Source organism: Panulirus ornatus, chromosome 44 (genome assembly GCF_036320965.1).
Source record: "Panulirus ornatus isolate Po-2019 chromosome 44, ASM3632096v1, whole genome shotgun sequence".
NCBI classification, from domain to species: Eukaryota; Metazoa; Arthropoda; class Malacostraca; order Decapoda; family Palinuridae; genus Panulirus; species Panulirus ornatus.
The window spans coordinates 4,445,632-4,470,039 of NC_092267.1; the positions used below are offsets into that span (position 1 = coordinate 4,445,632).

Sequence of the window (24,408 nt, forward strand, 5' to 3'; positions counted from 1 at the left end):
GAATGTAAGACTGGGAGTTTACATGGAGAGTGTATGATAGTACAATTAAAGGGGCTGGCGTCAGTGGAAGACCACTGTGACACGGGCAAACAGGGTGGAGGAATACTTGCGGGAGAGAAATTATGGAAGAAAGCGTGGAATGGTGTATGCGAGGGAAGCATGTGGGGACTCTTACGGTGGCCACCCCTTGATGGGAATTTACCGCAGGGAACGGCCGTAAGAGATATGGATGTATTGATAGGTAGAATCAGTCATGAACACCTGTTCTAAGTAACACATAAAGAACTTCTCTATATGTCTGACAAGCAGTGGAATGTTACTAATTCCCAACACGAATCATTCAAAGTAACTATCAAGGAATATACTTAATATGAATCCGCCATGTTCAAGAACAAATACACGAGTCCACAAGCCCATCCCCAATGGATCGTACATTCAAGTGTTACGTCCTTGGACAATCTTGGCCAGAAATGCACACCTGCATTTATGACAGGAAATCAAATAAATAAAAAATCAAAAGTCACACCACTTGGCACCCTATTCGGAGGCGTTCTACTTACCGCAATGTATACATATATCGAAAACTGAACATGAATAGCACAGGGCGATGTGTGAAGTCCCGACCGCCTCACTTCCCCCGCAGTGTTTACAAACGAACTAAGGAACAGCTGGTAGATATCAACCAAGGTATTTTGTGCCAAGTCTCCATAGAAACATTCCTAATCTCGTCATAATTACACATAATTTCATAAAATACATATAAAATTAATAAATCAAATATTAAATATACAAAAAAGGGTCTTGGTATTTGTATGAATGTATTGAAACATGGGAGAGATACAATACAGATACGAGCAGTAGCGCAGCACTGTATTTACGTCACAGATAACGCGCGTCCAAATCTCATCTCGACTAACAATTGCATAGAGATACGATCAATCATTTGGCAATCATTATCAACAATGATAACAGTAGCCAATAGCAGTGTTTACCCATTGAACCAAGGGACGTGACGTTAAGGTAGAAAATACATCGTTTCCTCAATGTATTACGAATGTTACAACAGCAGAGCTCTTGCTTTTTTTTTTTCTATCGATAAATGCCTACATATTCGCGTGCATTCATTTCTATAACTGGGTATTTATGTCGTACTCATGCCAACCTTCCTTCAAACTCTCTTTATTGTAATGTAAGGCATGTGTACGCTTAGGAAGAGAGGAAAGTGACTGGTTCTCAGTGAATGTAGGTTTGCGGCAGGGGTGTGTGATGTCTCCATGGTTGTTTAATTTGTTTATGGATGGGGTTGTTAGGGAGGTGAATGTAAGAGTTTTGGAAAGAGGGGCAAGTATGAAGTCTGTTGGGGATGAGAGAGCTTGGGAAGTGAGTCAGTTGTGTTCGCTGATGATACAGCGCTGGTGGCTGATTCATGTAAGAAACTGCAGAAGCTGGTGACAGTTTGGTAAAGTGTGTGAAAGAAGAAAGTTAAGAGTAAATGTGAATAAGAGCAAGGTTATTAGGTACAGTAGGGTTGAGGGTCAAGTCAATTGGGAGGTAAGTTTGAATGGAGAAAAACTGGAGGAAGTAAAGTGTTTTAGATATCTGGGAGTGGATCTGACAGCGGATGGAACCATGGAAGCGGAAGTGGATCATAGGGTGGGGGAGGGGGCGAAAATCCTGGGAGCCTTGAAGAATATGTGGAAGTCGGGAACATTATCTCGGAAAGCAAAAATGGGTATGTTTGAAGGAATAGTGGTTCCAACAATGTTGTGTGGTTGCGAGGCGTGGGCTATGGATAGAGTTGTGCGCAGGAGGATGGATGTGCTGGAAATGAGATGTTTGAGGACAATGTGTGGTGTGAGGTGGTTTGATCGAGTAAGTAACGTAAGGGTAAGAGAGATGTGTGGAAATAAAAAGAGCGTGGTTGAGAGAGCAGACGAGGGTGTTTTGAAATGGTTTGGGCACATGGAGAGAATGAGTGAGGAAAGATTGACCAAGAGGATATATGTGTCGGAGGTGGAGGGAACGAGGAGAAGTGGGAGACCAAATTGGAGGTGGAAAGAGGGAGTGAAAAAGATTTTGTGTGATCGGGGCCTGAACATGCAGGAGGGTGAAAGGAGGGCAAGGAATAGAGTGAATTGGATCGATGTGGTATACCGGGGTTGACGTGCTGTCAGTGGATTGAATCAGGGCATGTGAAGCGTCTGGGGTAAACCATGGAAAGCTGTGTAAGTATGTATATTTGCGTGTGTGGACGTGTATGTATATACATGTGTATGGGGGTGGGTTGGGCCATTTCTTTCGTCTGTTTCCTTGCGCTACCTTGCAAACGCGGGAGACAGCGACAAAGCAAAAAAAAAAAAAAAAACTTTATTTATGACGTACTCATGCCAACCTTCCCTTAAACTCTCTTTATTGTAATGTAACTTTATTTATGCCGTACTCAATGCCACCTTCCCTTATACTCTCTTTATTGTAATGTAACTTTATTTATGCCGTACTCATTGCCAACCTTCCCTTATACTCTCTTTATTGTAATGTAACTTTATTTATGCCATACTCAATGCCAACCTTCCCTTAAACTCTCTTTATTGTAGGATAACTTTATTTATGCCGTACTCATGCCAACCTTCCCTTATACTCTCTTTATTGTAACTTTATCTATGCCGTACTCATGCCAACCTTCCCTTATATTCTCTTTATTGTAACGTAACTTTATGCCGTACTCATGCCAACCTTCCCTTATACTCTCTCTATTGTAATGCCGTACTCAATGCCAACCTTCTCTTATACTCTCTTTATTGTAAGGTAACTTTATTTATGCCGTACTCATGTCAACCTTCCCTTATACTCTCTTTATTGTAATGTAACTTTATTTATGCCGTGCTCATGCCAACCTTCCTTTAAACTCTCTTTATTGTAATGTAACTTTTTAAACCCTGCTGCTCTGCATTCAAGGTTTCATTGACTCCCTTAATCCACAACTTTCTGATATTACATAATTATTTCTTTATTCCAGCAAGGTTTTATTGATCTAGTGTTTCTTACCTCTATGCATCTTTCTGAAGAATATTTTACCGTCGACATTGTCAATTTACGACAAACTTGAAGGATGCATTGAGAATCTCCTTATTCTTTCCTATTCCATGGTGGACATTTTTATATATTTGCCTTTAACTTCTCCCCATAACTTAGCTCATATCTCTATTGCCCTTCTCGATTAGAGCTCTCTCTCTCTCTCTCTCTCTCTCTCTCTCTCTCTCTCTCTCTCTCTCTCTCTCTCTCTCTCTCTCTCTCTCTCTCTCTATGGTCCCCAAACCTGAACATCATTTACCTTATCAAACATTCCCCTATGCACGTTACTTCAAGTGCAATTCTGATACCAACCAGCAGATATTATTCCTCTATTTCAAATGCCCATAACATTATAAATCTGGCTATGATTTGTAAATAATTCTTTGTACATCCTAATGGGAGATAATAAAGATAAGGAGGGTAGTGGTATACTACTACGTCCCTTTGACGTAAATCTGTCAATAAATAATTCAAATTCAATTGCAATGTCCTATCTTAAGTGGTACCGGACTCTGGTCGTAAATGGAAAAGACACTGTCTCTGTCAATAAGCGGAAAATAGAATAATGTCGTGGAAGGCCTTAATGCTTCAATGTAGCCTACCTTATTCTACTCCAGCCTGGAGCGCATTTTCGAAGCTGCAAGAGCTGCATGGTGGGATTCAAGGGTTACATAATTATAATAATAATAAAAATAATACTAATAACAATGATAATAAAATAAAAGAACAGCAATAATAATAATAATAATAATAATAATAATAATAATAATAATAATAATAACAATAATAATATCCTAGCTTACAAAGGAATGTGTCCATGTTTTGTATTTCCAACCGTAAATATGTATTTGCATGATCTAGCCATGCCTGCATGTGGTTATGTCGTGAGTCACCTCTGACGAGGTTGTATCATCGTCAATAGACAAAATGGAGTAAAAAAAAAAAGTAGATAGAACTAATTCCAAAGGAGTTCAACCCTTACCTGCTACAAATTCTAAAACACAGCTTGAAACTGAAGCAGATGCTCCTCACAGACGGTCGTAAATATATGTATATATGTATGATTAATCACAAAGATTTGCATGTAAATTTATCCGTCTACTTGTTTATCATTACAAAGATTTGGACTGTTAAGCCCGGCCATGAGAGTCGTACCTCCTGTGACCGTGGCAAGGCTTTGCCCGTACATTGCGTATCGTTCTCCTCCTGACATTGCTGATGGTGCTTCTTCCTTCTGTTCCTCTTGTCCTTCCTGTTCTTCCTGTGGCTCTCCTGTTCATCGGGACCAAAGAGGCCCACTATGGCGGCCGAAGGCTCCTCCTGCTGCAACATGATGACCTATCTTGGGGGACGTGCCTCAAGGGTTAATATTAGCCCTCCAGGTCTCCTCCCTCAGGATCACGATCAACCTGTCAAGTCCACAAGACAATTTGATGTATTAATCGCTGGGAGCTAATGGGGGAAAGGGTACAATAGCCTATTAAGGTAAATTACATCACAATCCCACTACGGATTAAAAGAATAATTACCTTAGTAAAAGGGAACAAAGGGAATATGCTATGGTAGTCTTCTAAAAAAAAAAAAAAAAGAATTTGGTTGGATGCCACCATTGTGTGTGCAACAAGGCTCGGTCTTAAGATGAGTTTTTTTTTTTATCTGTTATCAACATAGAATGATTAGCCAGAGGGATTATGGTACCATACCTGAATATGTCTGCTGTTCTTGAGCTGGGTTTATAAAGGCTTAGATAGATTGGACATGTTTGCCGATGACGTCAGTGTCATGTAAAAGGGATAATGGCGACTGGATCAGTTCACAAGACAAAGGCAAATTCAAGAATTGGTGAGGTAGACAAGTTAATATAAGTATACCTGTGTAATTGCCCAGATGGTGGGGTACAGTGTAAGAAGGCCTTGATGCAACTACTTTCTGGCAGAAAGTTAACGCCTAGTTATGGCATGCAAATATATCATGCTAATATATGCACCGAACGCAAGAAACAGCTGCCTTAAATATAAAATTCTTAATAAAACGCCAATAAGCAAAACACTTCTCTGATATTTTGATACATAAAAAAAATGTATGTAAAACATTTTTTTTCATGCATAACTGGGAACGATTAGGGTACATTGTTCCATATATATATATATATATATATATATATATATATATATATATATATATATATATATATATATATATATATATATATATATAAGTTACTGTAAAACGGTCAGTTACTTTTTAGGCCAGTATGGTGAAATGAGCTCCCTGGGTCTGGAACTTTCAGTGGTTTGACCCCGACCTCGGTTGGGTCATCACCAAATTGAGGTCATAAAGAGTAACTAAGTCTATAATTGAATTTTAAACAAAATATACGTCTACAAACAATGAAGTAAAAGAGGGGGGACGAGCAGAAAACTATGTATTGGAATCTGTTGTATTTTATATCTATAGATACTTAAAGGTGGTCACTGTAGAGGGTTACAGTAAGGATTATATAGAGTCAGTTCTTGGTCTACACAGACGTGATCTATATGTTTATCTTTTCCCCATTGGTTTATTTAAATTGCTAGTACTCCATAGCATTTCGAAACTGGTTAACCGTTCATTGTGGATGGGCATTGTACAGGTTCATAGACTTTGGTTTGGCTCACACGAAAGACTGTTGGTTGCTGGCTGCGCTTCAGGATAGAACATGACATTACCTGGTAATGGGCAAAGTTTTTACCAAGTGCCAACCTAAATATATTCAACGAAGAGAAACACACACTATGACCCCCTAGACGTGAGGTTGACCTTGAAGGTACGGTTTTTGAGGTGGGTCAAGAATGTAAACATCAGGCAGTGAGAAATGACTGTGTAAACACCTATCAAACTTTTATTAAGAGTCCAAAAATTCCGTCTCATGCCAACAACGTTGCCCAGCTGCCAGCTATTTTCAGCAGGACTTGTCGCATACTGCCTACACCTTAGCTCAACAACACACCAGCTACGACTTTGACCCATGGATTGAGCCTGCACCTTAGGTCAACAACACACCAGCTATGACTTTGACCCCTGGATTGAGTCATGACGACCCCATATGGTGGTTAGTAATGCGTAAAGACAATTATTCCAATAGCCTCACTGGTTCACTAGATATGGAACGCAGCCTTCAAATCAAAAGCAAGAAAACCACAAGTCTAAAATACTTGGAAGGAAGAGACAGGGGGAATAGACAGAAAAAAGGGAACTTAAATATCACAAAAATAGTACAGCCTGAGGAGGCAAGTGTTTATTCTTAGAGCCTCTGAAATACATCAGTCAAGGAGAGTACCAAGTGACTGACAGCTGGCAGGTGTGAGGGACAGAAGTGACATAGAGATCTACAAAGTAAAAGCATATATTGAGAGGATCATATTCTCTCTTACATAGTCATACGGATATATATATATATATATATATATATATATATATATATATATATATATATATATATATATATTTTTTTTTTTTTTTATACTTTGTCGCTGTCTCCCGCGTTTGCGAGGTAGCGCAAGGAAACAGACGAAAGAAATGGCCCAACCCCCCCCCCCCCATACACATGTACATACACACGTCCACACACGCAAATATACATACCTACACAGCTTTCCATGGTTTACCCCAGACGCTTCACATGCCCTGATTCAATCCACTGACAGCACGTCAACCCCTGTATACCACATCGCTCCAATTCACTCTATTCCTTGCCCTCCTTTCACCCTCCTGCATGTTCAGGCCCCGATCACACAAAATCTTTTTCACTCCATCTTTCCACCTCCAATTTGGTCTCCCTCTTCTCCTCGTTCCCTCCACCTCCGACACATATATCCTCTTGGTCAATCTTTCCTCACTCATTCTCTCCATGTGCCCAAACCATTTCAAAACACCCTCTTCTGCTCTCTCAACCACGCTCTTTTTATTTCCACACATCTCTCTTACCCTTACGTTACTTACTCGATCAAACCACCTCACACCACACATTGTCCTCAAACATCTCATTTCCAGCACATCCATCCTCCTGCGCACAACTCTATCCATAGCCCACGCCTCGCAACCATACAACGTTGTTGGAACCACTATTCCTTCAAACATACCCATTTTTGCTTTCCGAGATAGTGTTCTCGACTTCCACACATTTTTCAAGGCTCCCAAAATTTTCGCCCCCTCCCCCACCCTATGATCCACTTCCGCTTCCATGGTTCCATCCGCTGACAGATCCATATATATATATATATATATATATATATATATATATATATATATATATATCATACAAAGCTCCAACAGCCAGGATCGAACCTGAGACCCCTTGTGCAAGAGGCAGGCATGTAACCGCTAGGCTAAGGGACTGTATAATAGGAAACTATTCGAAACGCTATCAGCTGGCTATGTGTTCTGTTCGGAAACAACCGATAGACCCCGTTGCTCACCATTGTGAGACGAAGGGTATTCGAGTACTTAGTATTTCGAATAATTTTTTTTTAATACACAGTCCCTTAGCGTAGCGGTTAGCACGCCTGCCTCTTGCACAAGGGGTCCCAGGTTCGATCCTGGCTGTTGGAGCTTTGTATGTTCTACGAAGGTGCGCGTTCATATACACTTTATTCGTATATATATATATATATATATCCTCTCCTCTCATTTTTTCTTAATTTTCCAAAAGAAGGAACAGAGAAGGGGGCCAGGTGAGGATATTCCCTCAAAGGCCCAGTCCTCTGTTCTATATATATATATATATATATATATATATATATATATATATATATATATATATATATATTCCTATGAGTCCAAGGGGAAAATGAAACACGATAAGTTCCCAAATGCACTTTCGTGTAATGATCACATCATCAGGGGAGACACGAGAGAGAAATATAAGTCAGTTGATATACATCGAAGAGACGAAGCTAGGACGCCATTTGGTAAACATGAGATTGTCCAAGACATACATACAGCGAGCGTTCATAAACATCATTTTACAAATTTTATCAACAATAAAGTTATCTAATTTGTATAGACCATCACTAATATTAAGATCATAATTCTTTAAGGATTTAATCATAGAAGATTCAATGATATTTCTTGTAATATATATATATATATATATATATATATATATATATATATATATATATATATATATATATATATATGTGGGGGGTGTATTCCCTGGGGATAGGGGAGAAAGAATACTTCCCACGTATTCCCTGCGTGTCGTAGAAGGCGACTAAAAGGGAAGGGAGCGGGGGGCTGGAAATCCTCCCCTCTCATTTTTTTTTTTTTTTTCCAAAAGAGGGAACAGAGAAGAGGGCCAGGTGAGGATATTCCCTCAAAGGCCCAGTCCTCTGTTCTTAACGCTACCTCGCTATCGCGGGAAATAGCGAATAGTATGAAAAAAAAAATATATATATGGGGTGTATAATGACCAACAGGTCAGTGACATGTTGGTAGGTGAGTTCATACTTCAAGAGGCAGAAATAAGATCAATGATGATATCTGGGGTGGATGAATATCATATTCCGTTAAAAGAACAGGTGGTAAAGGAAGAAAATTGGGATAAGGTCATTATCAGGACCAATACAGAGAGAACACGCAGCTTCAAAGATGAAAAAAGAAAGTAAAATAATAAAGGAACTAGAGACGAGGTGAAAATGGAAGACCTGTAAAGGTTATCACGTAGAGACACACAAAGCTAAAAGTAGTCTACAAAAATACACATGGATTGTAGTAAATAAGAAAGAGTTGGAGCCTAGGCACCACACAGGAGATATTAGATCAGATATTAATGTTGGTGTCAATGGAACAAAGCCGGAGACAGCCTAATTGTCTAGTTATCAAGCCCCTCTAGCGGACGGTGTCTGGAAATAGTTCACAATGGGAAAAAAGGTAACACCGAGAAAAACTTGTAAAATACAATTACTAATTTATAATAACCATATTCTAACGAACCGTGACAAGTTAAATGGATCAGGATGATGCAAGAGGAGGATTTGAACTACAGAAACACTAGATTCAGTGGAGGAGAGAGGAATTCCTTGTGTTATCTAGTTCCTGAGTCAGAAGGCCTGATACACTATCAACACTCGATCTTATCTTTTCACATACGGAACTTGAACACATCATTAGGAACACTGATCACGTTAAAAATAAATGGACCGGATCTCGTGCTTAAATGAGGACATATCATCAAAGAAATCAAATCTTAGTCTTTAACTATTTCCGGAACATATATAGGAAAAAGGAATTTCTCAGCCAATATAAAGGGATGAATGGAATCTATGATGAGATGGTAGGTACCTGGGGACTATTGTGGGTGGGGAGAAGCTCTGAAAATTGAGGTTATACAATATTTTGATGAAATGATGTTCAAATGTGAGAAGCGTAAGTGGGGAAAGGCAAAGACGACTCAATGGGCAGCCAACATTTGACAGATACGAGAGAAGCCAAGTGTAAGTATTCAAGTAGATGATGGAGCAGAAAATCTTTGGGAAAATAATACCATTAACGAGGCAGTGAAAATCCAAAACCATTCATTCATCATAGGAAATTATATATAAAAGACCACCTAATCAGGAGGGAAACTTTGCCTTGTCTCTGCTTCTGCGTAATGTAGGATGCCATTATTGTAATACCAAGGCAATTATATCAGTTTCCTAAATGAGTGGAGACTAATTCACTTCTTTTTCACTTTTCTATACTCGATACATTTACGGTGTCACATTTATTGTTACTTTAATGTTTCTTTATCAGTACTCGATGCGTGAGGAGTGTGGTCACATGCTCTGATGATTCCTGTAAACCTAGCGGCTGCCAGACCCTATCTCCAAGCCTGCACCGTCCTGTTATATATATATATATATATATATATATATATATATATATATATATATATATATATATATATATATATATATATATCCCTGGGGATAGGGGAGAAAGAATACTCCCCACGTATTCCCTGAGTGTCGTAGAAGGCGACTAAAAGGGGAGGGAGCGGGAGACCGGAAATCCTCTTTTTTTTTAATTTTCCAATAGAAGGAACAGAGAAGGGGGCCAGGTGAGGATATTAACTCAAAGGCCCAGTCCTCTGTTCTTGACGCTACCTCGCTATCGCAGGAAATGGTATATATATATATATTTTTTTTTTATTATACTTTGTCGCTGTCTCCCGCGTTTGCGAGGTAGCGCAAGGAAACAGACGAAAGAAATGGCCCAATCCCCCCCCATACACATGTATATACATACGTCCACACATGCAAATATACATACCTACACAGCTTTCCATGGTTTACCCCAGACGCTTCACATGCCTTGATTCAATCCACTGACAGCACGTCAACCCCGGTATACCACACCGCTCCAATTCACTCTATTCCTTGCCCTCCTTTCACCCTCCTGCATGTTCAGGCCCCGATCACACAAAATCTTTTTCACTCCATCTTTCCACCTCCAATTTGGTCTCCCTCTTCTCCTCGTTCCCTCCACCTCCGACACATATATCCTCTTGGTCAATCTTTCCTCACTCATTCTCTCCATGTGCCCAAACCACTTCAAAACACCCTCTTCTGCTCTCTCAACCACGCTCTTTTTATTTCCACACATCTCTCTTACCCTTACGTTACTCACTCGATCAAACCACCTCACACCACACATTGTCCTCAAACATCTCATTTCCAGCACATCCATCCTCCTGCGCACAACTCTATCCATAGCCCACGCCTCGCAACCATACAACATTGTTGGAACCACTATTCCTTCAAACATACCCATTTTTGCTTTCCGAGATAATGTTCTCGACTTCCACACATTCTTCAAGGCCCCCAGAATTTTCGCCCCCTCCCCCACCCTATGATCCACTTCCGCTTCCATGGTTCCATCCGCTGCCAGATCCACTCCCAGATATCTAAAACACTTCACTTCCTCCAGTTTTTCTCCATTCAAACTCACCTCCCAATTGACTTGACCCTCAACCCTACTGTACCTAATAACCTTGCTCTTATTCACATTTACTCTTAACTTTCTTCTTCCACACACTTTACCAAACTTAGTCACCAGCTTCTGTAGTTTCTCACATGAATCAGCCACCAGCGCTGTATCATCAGCGAACAACAACTGACTCACTTCCCAAGCTCTCTCATCCCCAACAGACTTCATACTTGCCCCTCTTTCCAAAACTCTTGCATTTACCTCCCTAACAACCCCATCCATAAACAAATTAAACAACCATGGAGACATCACACACCCCTGCCGCAAACCTACATTCACTGAGAACCAATCACTTTCCTCTCTTCCTACACGTACACATGCCTCACATCCTCGATAAAAACTTTTCACTGCTTCTAACAACTTTCCTCCCACACCATATATTCTTAATACCTTCCACAGAGCATCTCTATCAACTCTATCATATGCCTTCTCCAGATCCATAAATGCTACATACAAATCCATTTGCTTTTCTAAGTATTTCTCACATACATTCTTCAAAGGAAACACCTGATCCACACATCCTCTACCACTTCTGAAACCACACTGCTCTTCCCCAGTCTGATGCTCTGTACATGCCTTCACCCTCTCAATCAATACCCTCCCATATAATTTACCAGGAATACTCAACAAACTTATACCTCTGTAATTTGAGCACTCACTCTTATCCCCTTTGCCTTTGTACAATGGCACTATGCACGCATTCCGCCAATCCTCAGGCACCTCACCATGAGTCATACATACATTAAATAACCTTACCAACCAGTCAACAATATATATATATATATATATATATATATATATATATATATATATATATATATATATATATATATATATATAATTACAAGTTTCTATGCTCACCTGCTTCGGCAAATTAAAAATACCAATGTACTACGATTTCCTTCTTAACACATAAGTCCATCAATTTTTTTCAGATGCATTTCACTGAGCATTTTCTTTTTCAAAATTCTGGATTAATTCAAGAAGTTTCGCTTTCAGGGAAAAGAAAAACTTGTCTAAGCTACGTACAACACCCTACGACAACGAATACATGAAGGAAACAAGCATATACTGGAATATTTTCAGATAAGAGTATATGACGGAAATAAAGTATATTTTGGATTTTTTTTTTTAATGTCCACAAAGAAAAGACTCAGCCAAGAGCCTCAAAGAGGCTGCCAAATTTGCTGTTTAAAGAAGGTCTCAGGTAACTCATTTTCAATATGTGCTAGGTTGTCACGTCACGTTTATGCTAGGATAAGTTAGTGCAGTTATGTTAGGTTAGGTATGTGCTAGGTTAAGTCACGTCATGTTTATGCTAGGATAAGTTAGTGCAGTTATGTTACGTTGGGTATGTGCTAGGTTGTCACATCATGTTTATGCTAGGATAAGTTATGCAGTTAGGTTATGTTAAGTATGTGCTAGGTTAGGTTAGGTATGTGCTAGGTTAAGTCACGTCATATTTATGCTAGGATAAGTTAGTGCAGTTAGGTTAGGTTAGGTATGTGCTAGGTTGTCACGTCATGTTTATGCTAGGATAAGTTAGTGTAATTAGTTTAGGTTAGGTATGTGCTAGGTTGTCACATCATGTTTATGCTAGGATAAGTTAGTGCAGTTAGGTTATGTTAAGTATGTGCTAGGTTAGGTTAGGTATGTGCTAGGTTGTCACGTCATGTTTATGCTAGGATAAGTTAGTGCAGTTAGGTTAGATTAGGTATGTGCTAGGTTGTCACGTCATGTTTATGCTAGGATAAGTTAGTGCAATTAGTTTAGGTTAGGTATGTGCTACGTTAAGTCACGTCATGTTTATGCTACGATAAGTTAGTGCAGTTAGGTTAAGTATGTGCTAGGTTGTCACGTCATGTTCATGCTAGGATAAGTTAATGCAGTTAGGCTAGGGTCGGTATGTGCTAGGGTAAGTCACGTCATGTTTATGCTAGGATAAGTTAGTGCTATTAGATTAGGTTAGGTATGTGCTAGGTTAAGTCACGTCATGTTTATGCTAGGATATGTCACTGAAGTTACGGTAGGTTAGGTCACATTAGGTTTAAGCTAAGTTAGGCTAGATATCTCTAGGTAGAGGCAAAGTTAGGCTAGATATCTATGTTACATTTCCCATACATACGTAATACATAAGAGAGTCAATAGATCTTGTAAATAAAAAAAAACTCTAAATTTAGACTTAAGAACGTATGTATCCTAGTTATTCCTCATACTGATATGCGTTGGGCTCTTGGCAGTGTCACCCTAACCTTGAAATGGTTAGTGTGTCAAAGACCAGCACTCACTCTGTCATGCTACACCAACAAACATAGACAAAATAGAATGAACTTGGTAGTCGAGCAAGATGGATATGAATATTCATCACAACAAGCTATTGAACATTATGACTGACACTAGCACACTGACCAATGAATCAGTATGAGGAAGGAAGACCTTATCTTGGCCATGTATTTTTGTCTTTCTTACCGTCACTTCAGTACAAGATCAAGGTAGCTGACATCAAGTCTGTGGAGGCAAGAGGACTTGGTCTCTACCCTAACTGCGACGGAGACATTCGAGACGAGTTACGTCCACCCCCACACGCACAAACACTTTCATATAAAACACTTTCCTTATTCCATAAATATATGTTTCTGGTCATGCACTCGGATGCGAAGTTTGCCCGTCACTGTAGTCTGTGCCGTCATAACAACCTGAAGATTCAACCAATAGTTAGTCTCTGTTTCAACTGCCGTAGTTGCAGAAAGAACTGCCGATTCGAGTCACTCTCACGCATGGAGTCCATGTACAAGTAATGACCTCGAGTGGAACCAGTGCACTACTATGGAACACAGGAGATATAGGGAGACTCAACAGGTCGCTGTGTACTTGGAACCACTCCACGGCGTCATGTTGCTGCCCTTCCCCAAGATGTAAATAGCCATGAGCACCTCGCCAACATTCTCACATCTACCAGAGGTCCTCAGCTTCCCTTTCATGTTGGCACTATTTCACATCTTGGTCATCACTATGAGTACTTGCCGCCTAGTATATAAACCCGATTTACTCAATTTATGAAATATGATGTGAAAAGCAAACTCTATCTACGACAGAGTAACCGTAAAGTGTTAATTAGATTGAACCTCGCCAGTGGACTGTACGCCCTGAAAGACATTCTTCCTGCGGCTTTTGTACCCCTGTGGTGTGAGATGCCAGATCAGGCAGGCGGCTGTTGCCACAACACTCCCCTGAGGTCATGTGTGTGTAACTGAACTACTGTCATGTTGTCCATGGAACCTGTCAAATATTGTATAGGTCCCTAAACCCTGGGATCTGTCATGTGCGACACTGAAATACGCCACAACTGACAATCGGCCACTGTCATGGTTGTCGAAGATCGGACACTCACGTCATTCAATGACCTCGTCATGTACTACAAAGATCAAGTCATGGATGACGACTTAATGGGTAGTTATCATTGTACTTCACGCTGACCCACTGTCATGCATCACAAAGATCCACCATGAGACTCACCAAAAGGATCTTGACACTTTCAAAGTGACATGATATGACATAAGGCCGTAAAATCTCAAGAGCATACTAACCACTTAACAGGTAATTTGTCTGAGAGCTGTTGTTCAACTGCTATGTGTACGTACATTAACCTACTTTCATATCACATGTAAACAATATCATATGCCATGTAGCTCACTGGGGTTACACGATAAACCTTATCTAATCCAATACTGCATGATCTTAACGTCATATATTATCGGTAACGAATACGGCACATCCGAAATTTAATCCCACTGACTGGAGATATGCAAATGAATCAAACATCACTAACATGGCCATACTTCACACAGTGGAGAAGTGAACCCTGAATGACCCGCAGGAGAGACTTTTATATATCAAAGATAACAACTCCTCTCAATCCCAGTTGGGGGTTTAGAATCGCGTGAATGTCTGCACGTACGTGCACTCTGCTTGGCAAGTGGTCATTGGACAGTGGCGACTTGTTTGCAAAAGTTGCAGAGTTTGTTCCTCACAAGTGGGAGCAAAAAAGCAGACACAGAATATATCTGCACCTGCAGCAGTGTAAGAAACACATTTACACACACTAACTCTCTGAAGCTATCTTAATTCAATCTATAAAAAAGATAGAAACATATAGTTTGCATTAGCGTTACATAAAGATACGCAATTCAGGGGAAGACACACCTAATTGGAGTTACGGCTAAGCTATCGATATTAATTTAACTCTTGGAAAATAAAAGTGCAATACATAATTTTCTGTTAACTCACTGAAAATGAAGTATGATATCTGGATGACATAAATTTCTGTATATTTGTATTAATTTCAAACGATATTACCTGAAGATAGAATGACAATATAATTCAAAGAATCTAATAAAAGTCAGTATGACAGAACGAGGATGGTCTGCACTCAACCTATGTGGACATGTGCCATACATGATTCCCAGGTGGGAGACCTTCCCCTGCTCCTGTGTGGAACGCATCCCCAAGCTGTCCCCACCCGCTATGCCGGTCTGCAAGTTGTACCCAAACATTCTACACATTCACTTTTCTTTCACTACCATCAATGCAAGTAGGTAGCTTCTACTACCAAGTGTAAAGGCATCAGCTGCTATATATGCACTCACAAGTACCTCCACTGTATCCATGTAAGACTACCCACACCGCTGGATATACCACTGAGACAATAACTTCTCAAAACGACTCGCAAAACGCCCACCATCCCCCTGACCCAGATCCACAAAACCAACATCCAACAAACAACAGCACAAAATGCTCTCTCATCACATACGAACCTTAGCACACCAGGCAGCCCCAGCAACAGACTAAACATCCTGCACCTGAACAACAGTTGCATCAAAAACAACCTAAGCCACACTTCTGGTGTGGCGCTGTGAGCCCTGTGGTGCTGTGAGCTCCTACCTTTGTGGTACTGTGAGCTCCTACTTTTGGTGTGGTGCTGTGAACTCCTACCTCTGGTGTGGTCCTGTGAGCTCCTGCATCTGGTGTGGTACTGTGAGCTCCTTTTGGTGTGGTGCTGTGAACCCCTACCTCTGGTGTGGTACTGTGAGCTCCTGCATCTTGTGTGGTACTGTGAGCTCCTACCTTTGATGTGGTGCTGTGAACCCCTACCTCTGGTGTGGTACTGTGAGCTCCTGCATCTGGTGTGGTACTGTGAGCTCCTACCTCTGGTGTGGTGCTGTGAACTCCTACCTCTGGTGTGGTACTGTGAGCTCCTGCATCTGGTGTGGTACTGTGAGCTCCTACCTCTGGTGTGGTGCTGTGAACTCCTACCTCTGGTGTGGTACTGTGAGCTCCTGCATCTGGTGTGGTACTGTGAGCTCCTTTTGGTGTGGTGCTGTGAACCCCTACCTCTGGTGTGGTGCTGTGAGCCCCTACCTCTGGTGTGGTGCTGTGAGCCCCACCCTCTGGTGTGGTGCTGTGAACCACTACCTCTGGTGTGGTGCTGTGAGCTCCTACTTTTGGTGTGGTGCTGTGAACCCCTACCTCTGGTGTGGTGCTGTGAGCCCCTACCTCTGGTGTGGTGCTGTGAGCTCCTACTTTTGGTGTGGTGCTGTGAACCCCTACCTCTGGTGTGGTGCTGTGAACCACTACCTCTGGTGTGGTGCTGTGAGCTCCTACTTTGGTGTGGTGCTGTGAACCCCTACCTCTGGTGTGGTGCTGTGAACCCCTAGTTCTGGTGTGGTGCTGTGAGCTCTTAACTATGGCAGTGTTGAAGGTCTGGGTGTTTCAGAACAGAAGCTAAATCTTAATGTATAAAGTTATATTAAGCAAGCGCTATGTCGTGCCACTAGGACAAAGCCTAGCTAACTGTTTTCCCATACATTATATATATATATATATATATATATATATATATATATATATATATATATATATATATATATATACCCTTAATTAATGAATCCTGTGGTTTAATTTTTACCATTCCATAAGTACTTACTGTGCTGAAAATTATATTTGACAGTCCATTATCGAATGTACTCATTAGGAAAAAACAAACGATTACTGATAACCGAGATTAGTTACTTAGTTATCGGAAAGATAGTAATCAAATACTGTTATCAACATCCTGATCAGATAATGGCAATAAAACGACAGGAACTTTGTATATTCAAATTACCTCTTTTCTGGTACAATAACATAAACGTTTTGTATCATATCATTTTCCCCTAGATAAAACGTAAATATGATTATATCAGTCATATATTGACTAGTTTCCTATCATAAAAGAACCTATGAATAAACAGGTTATTTGTTCAACAGCTCAAGACGTTAGATTTCATAATAATTCATGTCATATTTCACCTATTTACTAGGCATTTATATCAACTGAAAGGTTATGCGTGGATAAATGAGTCATATTTATAAATGGGTAATTTATTAAGGGTTGTACAACATAATGAGTCATATCTATAGATGGGTAATTTATCAAGGGTTGTACAACGTAATGAATCATATTCATAAATGGGTAATTTATCAAGGGTTGTACAACATAATGAGTCATATTTATAGATGGGTAATTTATCAAGGGTTGTACAACATAATGAGTCATAATTATAGATGGGTAATTTATCAAGGGTTGTACAACATAATGAGTCATATTCATAAATGGGTAATTTATCAAGGGTTGTACAACATAATGAGTCATATTCATAAATAGTGATCAGAGATACTTGTGGGCAATTTGTACCAATATATCTGTTCTCTCAAGTATAACAATATGTCCCAGAAGTATAGTAATATGTCCCTAACGCTTAATATGTCCAAGATGTTTATAAACTGCTCATAAATTGCCAAAATTGAGAGTAATGGAGCTACCATGACACCATAATCCATCCACAATCTCAATTTACCAACATCAAATTCATCTTACATCCCTTCTTAGACATCGAAATAACCAGCTATTTAGATATCCGTCGTCTTTCAGCTTCTAGCTTTCATGGAAAGCTAAATTCACGCCTTAAGGTGTTGATACAGTAAGACCATTTTACAATATTGTCGCTATTTTACCGTCGCGTGACGAGCGAGCACCGATTGAACCCATTGTCTCAAATTTTGAAGTCACTGCTTCAGAGTCGGCCAACTGAACCTGAGTTGGGTTACAGAAACTCACATAAATATGTGAAAGTGAAAGTCTCCCGCAACTCTGGGGTATTCTAGTTCTTGATCTTGCGTTCCTACAGGAGGAAAAATAATGTCGCCTTGTGATAATGACAGAAATATTATTCGTTAGTTCCGCCATTCCTCCATGTATATATTTCATTGATAATGTAATCACCCCCCCAAAAAAAATCTCCCAAAGCTAGAAATTAAACAATTAAACTGTCGTTCATATCTCGATTTATCAAATAATATACTGTATCTATTTATATGCATACAAACAACATGGAAATACTGTGCCAAGTCTTACCTGGAGCATTGACGATTTAAGTTGATCGTTCTTATCTTAAGACATTTTTGTATTCAAAGTAATTAGGTGTTGTTGAAGTTGGTGTGTAGAACATGGTACGCCGTGTTCACAGTTTAACATATTACTGAACCTTGTACAGGGAAAAATACACACAACGTTTGATTATATATACCGCGAAGCGGTAAGTCTACTGCCATCTCATGCTATTGGCTTTATTTCGTGTGATTTTTTAATAGGATGTAAATCTTACGAAAGCGTTACTGATACATTTATATATAGTTTAGATTTATATTTATATTCCATACTTTATATATAGAATTAGTTTACTTAATGAGAAGATAATTCGTCTTTTAATTGGACTTTCTAACGACCGCTGGCAGTCCGTTCTGGAACTCCCATTTTCTTTACTGAGTGTCATGACTAAGCTCGCTTCATCTTTTCCCAGGATGAAGTAAGTAAAAGACATTGATTGACCCACCCAAACCTAACTTAATTGATGTTAGATTTGGTTAGATTCATCCAGATATGTGTTTGTTGGTTTATAGAATTAGACTGGGCCCTAAAGGGAATTTGAGATATAAAAGCTTCATATATGATTAAACAGGGGATATGCTTTTGTGCATTTCCAGGGCACAAGTTAGTAATGAAGATGAACAACGTGTTTGGTATATTCTTCTATAACGTAATGAGGCCAAACCCAACTTGATGTGAAATGACCTACAATAGAGCCTAACTTAAACTAATTCAACATAACACAGCTTAAAATTAATACGATTATACTTAAAATCCCAATATGGCTTTACGGAACCTTGATCACTTCAAAATATATAATCCAACCTATCATATGAATTCTAATGGTAGACACAGATATATGAAAAGTGTAAAGCGTTCTTTAAATATATTCGAAGTCATGCACGAATTTTCTTTTGTTCATCATAGGAGAAAAAGGAGTCCCTCCGCCTTAGGCTGGCTGCTGACGCAACATTTGAACGCATTACGCATTTGACGCTATGTAAACCAACGGAATACTTAGTGCTGTCGCATTCTGTTGTTGCGATGCACATGATCAATATGTATATATGCATTTACGATAAGTATACAAAGGTATACCCATGCCCAATGCACTCTGAACAGAGCCAATTATAAACCCCATGTCCGATGCACTCTGAATAAGAGCCCTATTATGGAGGCAAATTTTGCCCAGCTGACATGATTCTTATGATGCACACACACACAAAAAGAATCATTTAAGTTATCGTCGAATATCTTGTAACCTAAGGAATGCGGTAACATTTTGAAATATTCTCCACACGAGACAATATCGGGTAATATTATATCCCGCAGCCATGGTGCAATAAAAGGCAAGGGCGCGAGGGGTCGACTACACTTCACCTGATTTATTACGTTATATTATCCTCTGGGTCGGTTAAATTACACTTGTGTGAGCTTCATCCTATTATCTGTTATAATTTGCAATAATTAAAGGTTGCCTGTGTTCATGGATCATTAAATTTACTGGGAAAATTTTTGGGAATGCGACATTTTCTAATGATGGCTACTGCCTACCGCTTTCCCTAGTCTTATTTCGTTTCTTCTTCTGCGTCTACTTAATCTACTTATCCCGCCCGGGGTAGATAAACTACCATCGTTCGCGTCTATGATGTAATCTACTCAAAAACCTTTTGGCATCTGCGTCTACGCAGAGTTGCGTTCTGACGCAAGTTCTCATCCATTAATTCATATTTGATCATTTATTTTCATTTGACGATGATCACCCACATCTCATCGCTCACGTTCATATCCCTCCCCCCTTTGCTGACGCGGGAAACGTCGAATATATATATATATATATATATATATATATATATATATATATATATATATATATATATATATATATATATATATATTCTTCTTTTTTCTTTTAAACTATTCGCCAATTCCCGCGTTAGCGAGGTAGCGCTAAGAACAGAGGACTGGGCCTTTTTTGGAATATCCTCAACTGGCCCCCTCTGTTCCTTCTTTTGGAAAATTAAAAAAAAAAAAAACGAGAGGGGAGGATTTCCAGCCCCCCGCTCCCTCCCCTTTTAGTCGCCTTCTACGACACGCAGGGAATACGTGGGAAGTATTCTTAATCCCCTATCCCCAGGGATAATATATATATATATATATATATATATATATATATATATATATATATATATATATATATATATATATATATATATACAGCGCTGGTGGCTGATTCATGTGAGAAACTGCAGAAGCTGGTGACTGAGTTTGGTAAAGTGTGTGGAAGAAGAAAGTTGAGAGTAAATGTGAATAAGAGCAAGGTTATTAGGTACAGTAGGGGTGAGGGTCAAGTCAATTGGGAGGTGAGTTTGAATGGAGAAAAACTGGAGGAAGTGAAGTGTTTTAGATATTTGGGAGTGGATCTGTCAGCGGATGGAACCATGGAAGCGGAAGTGGATCATAGGGTGGGGGAGGGGGCGAAAATTTTGGGAGCCTTGAAAAATGTGTGGAAGTCGAGAACATTATCTCGGAAAGCAAAAATGGGTATGTTTGAGGGAATAGTGGTTCCAACAATGTTGTATGGTTGCGAGGCGTGGGCTATGGATAGAGATGTGCGCAGGAGGATGGATGTGCTGGAAATGAGATGTTTGAGGACAATGTGTGGTGTGAGGTGGTTTGATCGAGTAAGTAACGTAAGGGTGAGAGAGATGTGTGGAAATAAAAAGAGCGTGGTTGAGAGAGCAGAAGAGGGTGTTTTGAAATGGTTTGGGCACATGGAGAGAATGAGTGAGGAGAGATTGACCAAGAGGATATATGTGTCGGAGGTGGAGGGAACGAGGAGAAGAGGGAGACCAAATTGGAGGTGGAAAGATGGAGTGAAAAAGATTTTGTGTGATCGGGGCCTGAACATGCAGGAGGGTGAAAGGAGGGCAAGAAATAGAGTGAATTGGAGTCATGTGGTATACAGGGGTTGACGTGCTGTCAGTGGATTGAAGCAAGGCATGTGAAGCGTCTGGGGTAAACCATGGAAAGCTGTGTAGGTATGTATATTTGCGTGTGTGGACGTGTGTATGTACATGTGTATGGGGGGGGGGGGGGTTGGGCCATTTCTTTCGTCTGTTTCCTTGCGCTACCTCGCAAACGCGGGAGACAGCGACAAAGTATAAAAAAAAAAAATATATATATATATATATATATATATATATATATATATATATATATATATATATATATATATATTCTAATTCATTTATTACACATAGTCGCTGTTTCCCTCGTCAGCGAGGTAGCGCAAGGAAACAAACGAAATAATGGCCCAACCCACCCATATACACATGTACATATATACACGCCCGCACAAACACATATACATACCTATACATTTCAACGTATATATATATATATATATATATATTCCTATGAGTCCACGGGGAAAATGAAACACGAAAAGTTCCCAAGTGCACTTTCGTGTAATAATCACATCATCAGGGGAGACACAAGAGAGAAATAGAACAGTCACTTGATATACATCGAAGAGACGAAGCTAGGACGCCATTTGGTAAACATTTACCAAATGGCGTCCTAGCTTCGTCTCTTCGATGTTTATCAACTGACTGTTCTATTTCTCTCTTGTGTCTCCCCTGATGATGTGATTATCACACGAAAGTGCACTTGGGAACTTTTCGTGTTTCATTTTCCTCGTGGACTCAGGAATATATATATATATATATATATATATATATATATATATATATATATATATATATATATATATATATATATATATACATATTCTTGCTGCCTTTATCCATTCCTGTCGCTATCTCTCCCCAAAGGAAAACAGCATCGCTATCCCTTGCTTCAGGGGATATACTCAACATCCCTCTTATCTCTGTACCCGCTCAGTACAGTTACGCCGTTACAGCGCGCTTTCTGATTTATAATCTTAAAGTAACTTACAACTTGAGACGTCCACCCCGCTGTCTTCCACTCGAACACTCAACAGTGGCACTGTAGGAGGGCGAAGCGCTTATTCCTCGCCACTAGTTGGGACAACTTCAGTTGTGCTGAACGTATAGCGTAGTGTCGTAAAATCTCTTTAAACGTCTAACACGATTATGTCTGCTGTAAGATTATGACTAGGTCTGACCTCTTTCTCAACCGATAAATTTTTCCGCACTAAATACAAATAGATTAAGCAACAAAAAACACCTCTATAGAATACTTTTCCTCACGCTTCATAAAAACTTTCACCTTTATATACATAGTTCTATGAGTCCACAGGGAAAATGAAACAGTAAGTTCCCAAGTGCACTTTCGTGTAATAATCACATCATCATCAGGGGAGATACGAAAGATATAAAATATTTCACTTCATCTTACACTTCAAAACTTACTTTTCCCTGTCCAAACAAACCCTTTCTCTTTTGACCACCCTATAAAGGAAATGGAAAACGAAAAAACACGAATGGACCCAAGCCTTGGCGGGGCCAACCCTTTCTTCTCTAACCATCCTACGAAGAAAGAAGGAAAAACACAAAATAGACCCAAGAATCGGCCGGGGGAATCTGGTCCAGTGGCGCAATCAGGTGTTTCCTTCCGATAATACTTAAGAACGTGAAGGAATGTCGGCAAAATATTCTGTACCTTTACATTGTGATCGGTCCCTCACTTCTCATGAATAATTACGAGAAACAGAAAGTAAGATTCCAAGTAAATGAACACTGATAAGACTGTTGTTGTGTGTACATTTTCACGAGAATCGAGTCAGCTTATGGCAAGCAAGAGGAGAGTTTCCAGACACTGCCATTAGCGATACAATTTATATACTTTGAACAGAGATCGGGGGGGATTGGACGTGAATGACGTATCATTATTTCCTTTATCATTTTACGACAAAGACTTTCCCATAATTCTGGTACTCGTAGATACAAGATATTTACGAGTGTTTCCTGTTACGATGGTCGTCAGCCACCTGATACACACACACACACACACACATTTTTCTTTCAAACTATTCGCCAGTTTCCGCGTTAGCGAGGTAGCGTTAAGAACAGAGGACTGGGCCTTTGAGGGAATACCCTCACCTGGCCCCCTTCTCTGTTCCTTCTTTTGGAAAATTAAAAAAAAAAAAAACGAGAGGGGAAGATTTCCAGCCCCCCGCTCCCTCCCCTTTTAGTCGCCTTCTACGACACGCAGAGAATACGTGGGAAGTATTCTTTCTCCCCTATCCCCAGGGAATACACACACACACACACACACACACACACACACACACACACATATATATATATATATATATATATATATATATATATATATATATATATATATATATATATTTTTTTTTTTTTTTTTTTTTTTATACTTTGTCGCTGTCTCCCGCGTTTGCGAGGTAGCGCAAGGAAACAGACGAAAGAAATGGCCCAACCCCCCCCCCCCCATACACATGTACATACACACGTCCACACACGCAAATATACATACCTACACAGCTTTCCATGGTTTACCCCAGACGCTTCACATGCCTTGATTCAATCCACTGACAGCACGTCAACCCCTGTATACCACATCGCTCCAATTCACTCTATTCCTTGCCCTCCTTTCACCCTCCTGCATGTTCAGGCCCCGATCACACAAAATCTTTTTCACTCCATCTTTCCACCTCCAATTTGGTCTCCCTCTTCTCCTCGTTCCCTCCACCTCCGACACATATATCCTCTTGGTCAATCTTTCCTCACTCATTCTCTCCATGTGCCCAAACCATTTCAAAACACCCTCTTCTGCTCTCTCAACCACGCTCTTTTTATTTCCACACATCTCTCTTACCCTTACGTTACTTACTCGATCAAACCACC

General features: G+C 39.9%; 1 protein-coding gene across 3 annotated transcripts in view; it reads right to left on the minus strand.

The window, feature by feature from the left end:
* Window positions 1-18,675, minus strand: part of LOC139762681 (GTP-binding protein 2) — an 86,646-nt gene extending 67,971 nt beyond the window's left edge. The window contains exons 1-3 of one of the 3 annotated variants that reach the window (XM_071687640.1): window positions 18,539-18,675; window positions 13,555-13,781; window positions 4,228-4,481 (exon numbers count right to left, since the gene is read on the minus strand). In XM_071687640.1, the coding sequence (XP_071543741.1) occupies window positions 4,228-4,404 (177 nt within the window). In that variant the 5' untranslated portion in view covers window positions 4,405-4,481; window positions 13,555-13,781; window positions 18,539-18,675. Of the gene's footprint in view, window positions 1-560; window positions 657-4,227; window positions 4,482-13,554; window positions 13,782-18,538 lie in introns of those variants that run through there. The other 2 variants (XM_071687639.1, XM_071687641.1) reach the window with 2 other exon arrangements.
* Window positions 18,676-24,408: the final 5,733 nt, after the last annotated feature.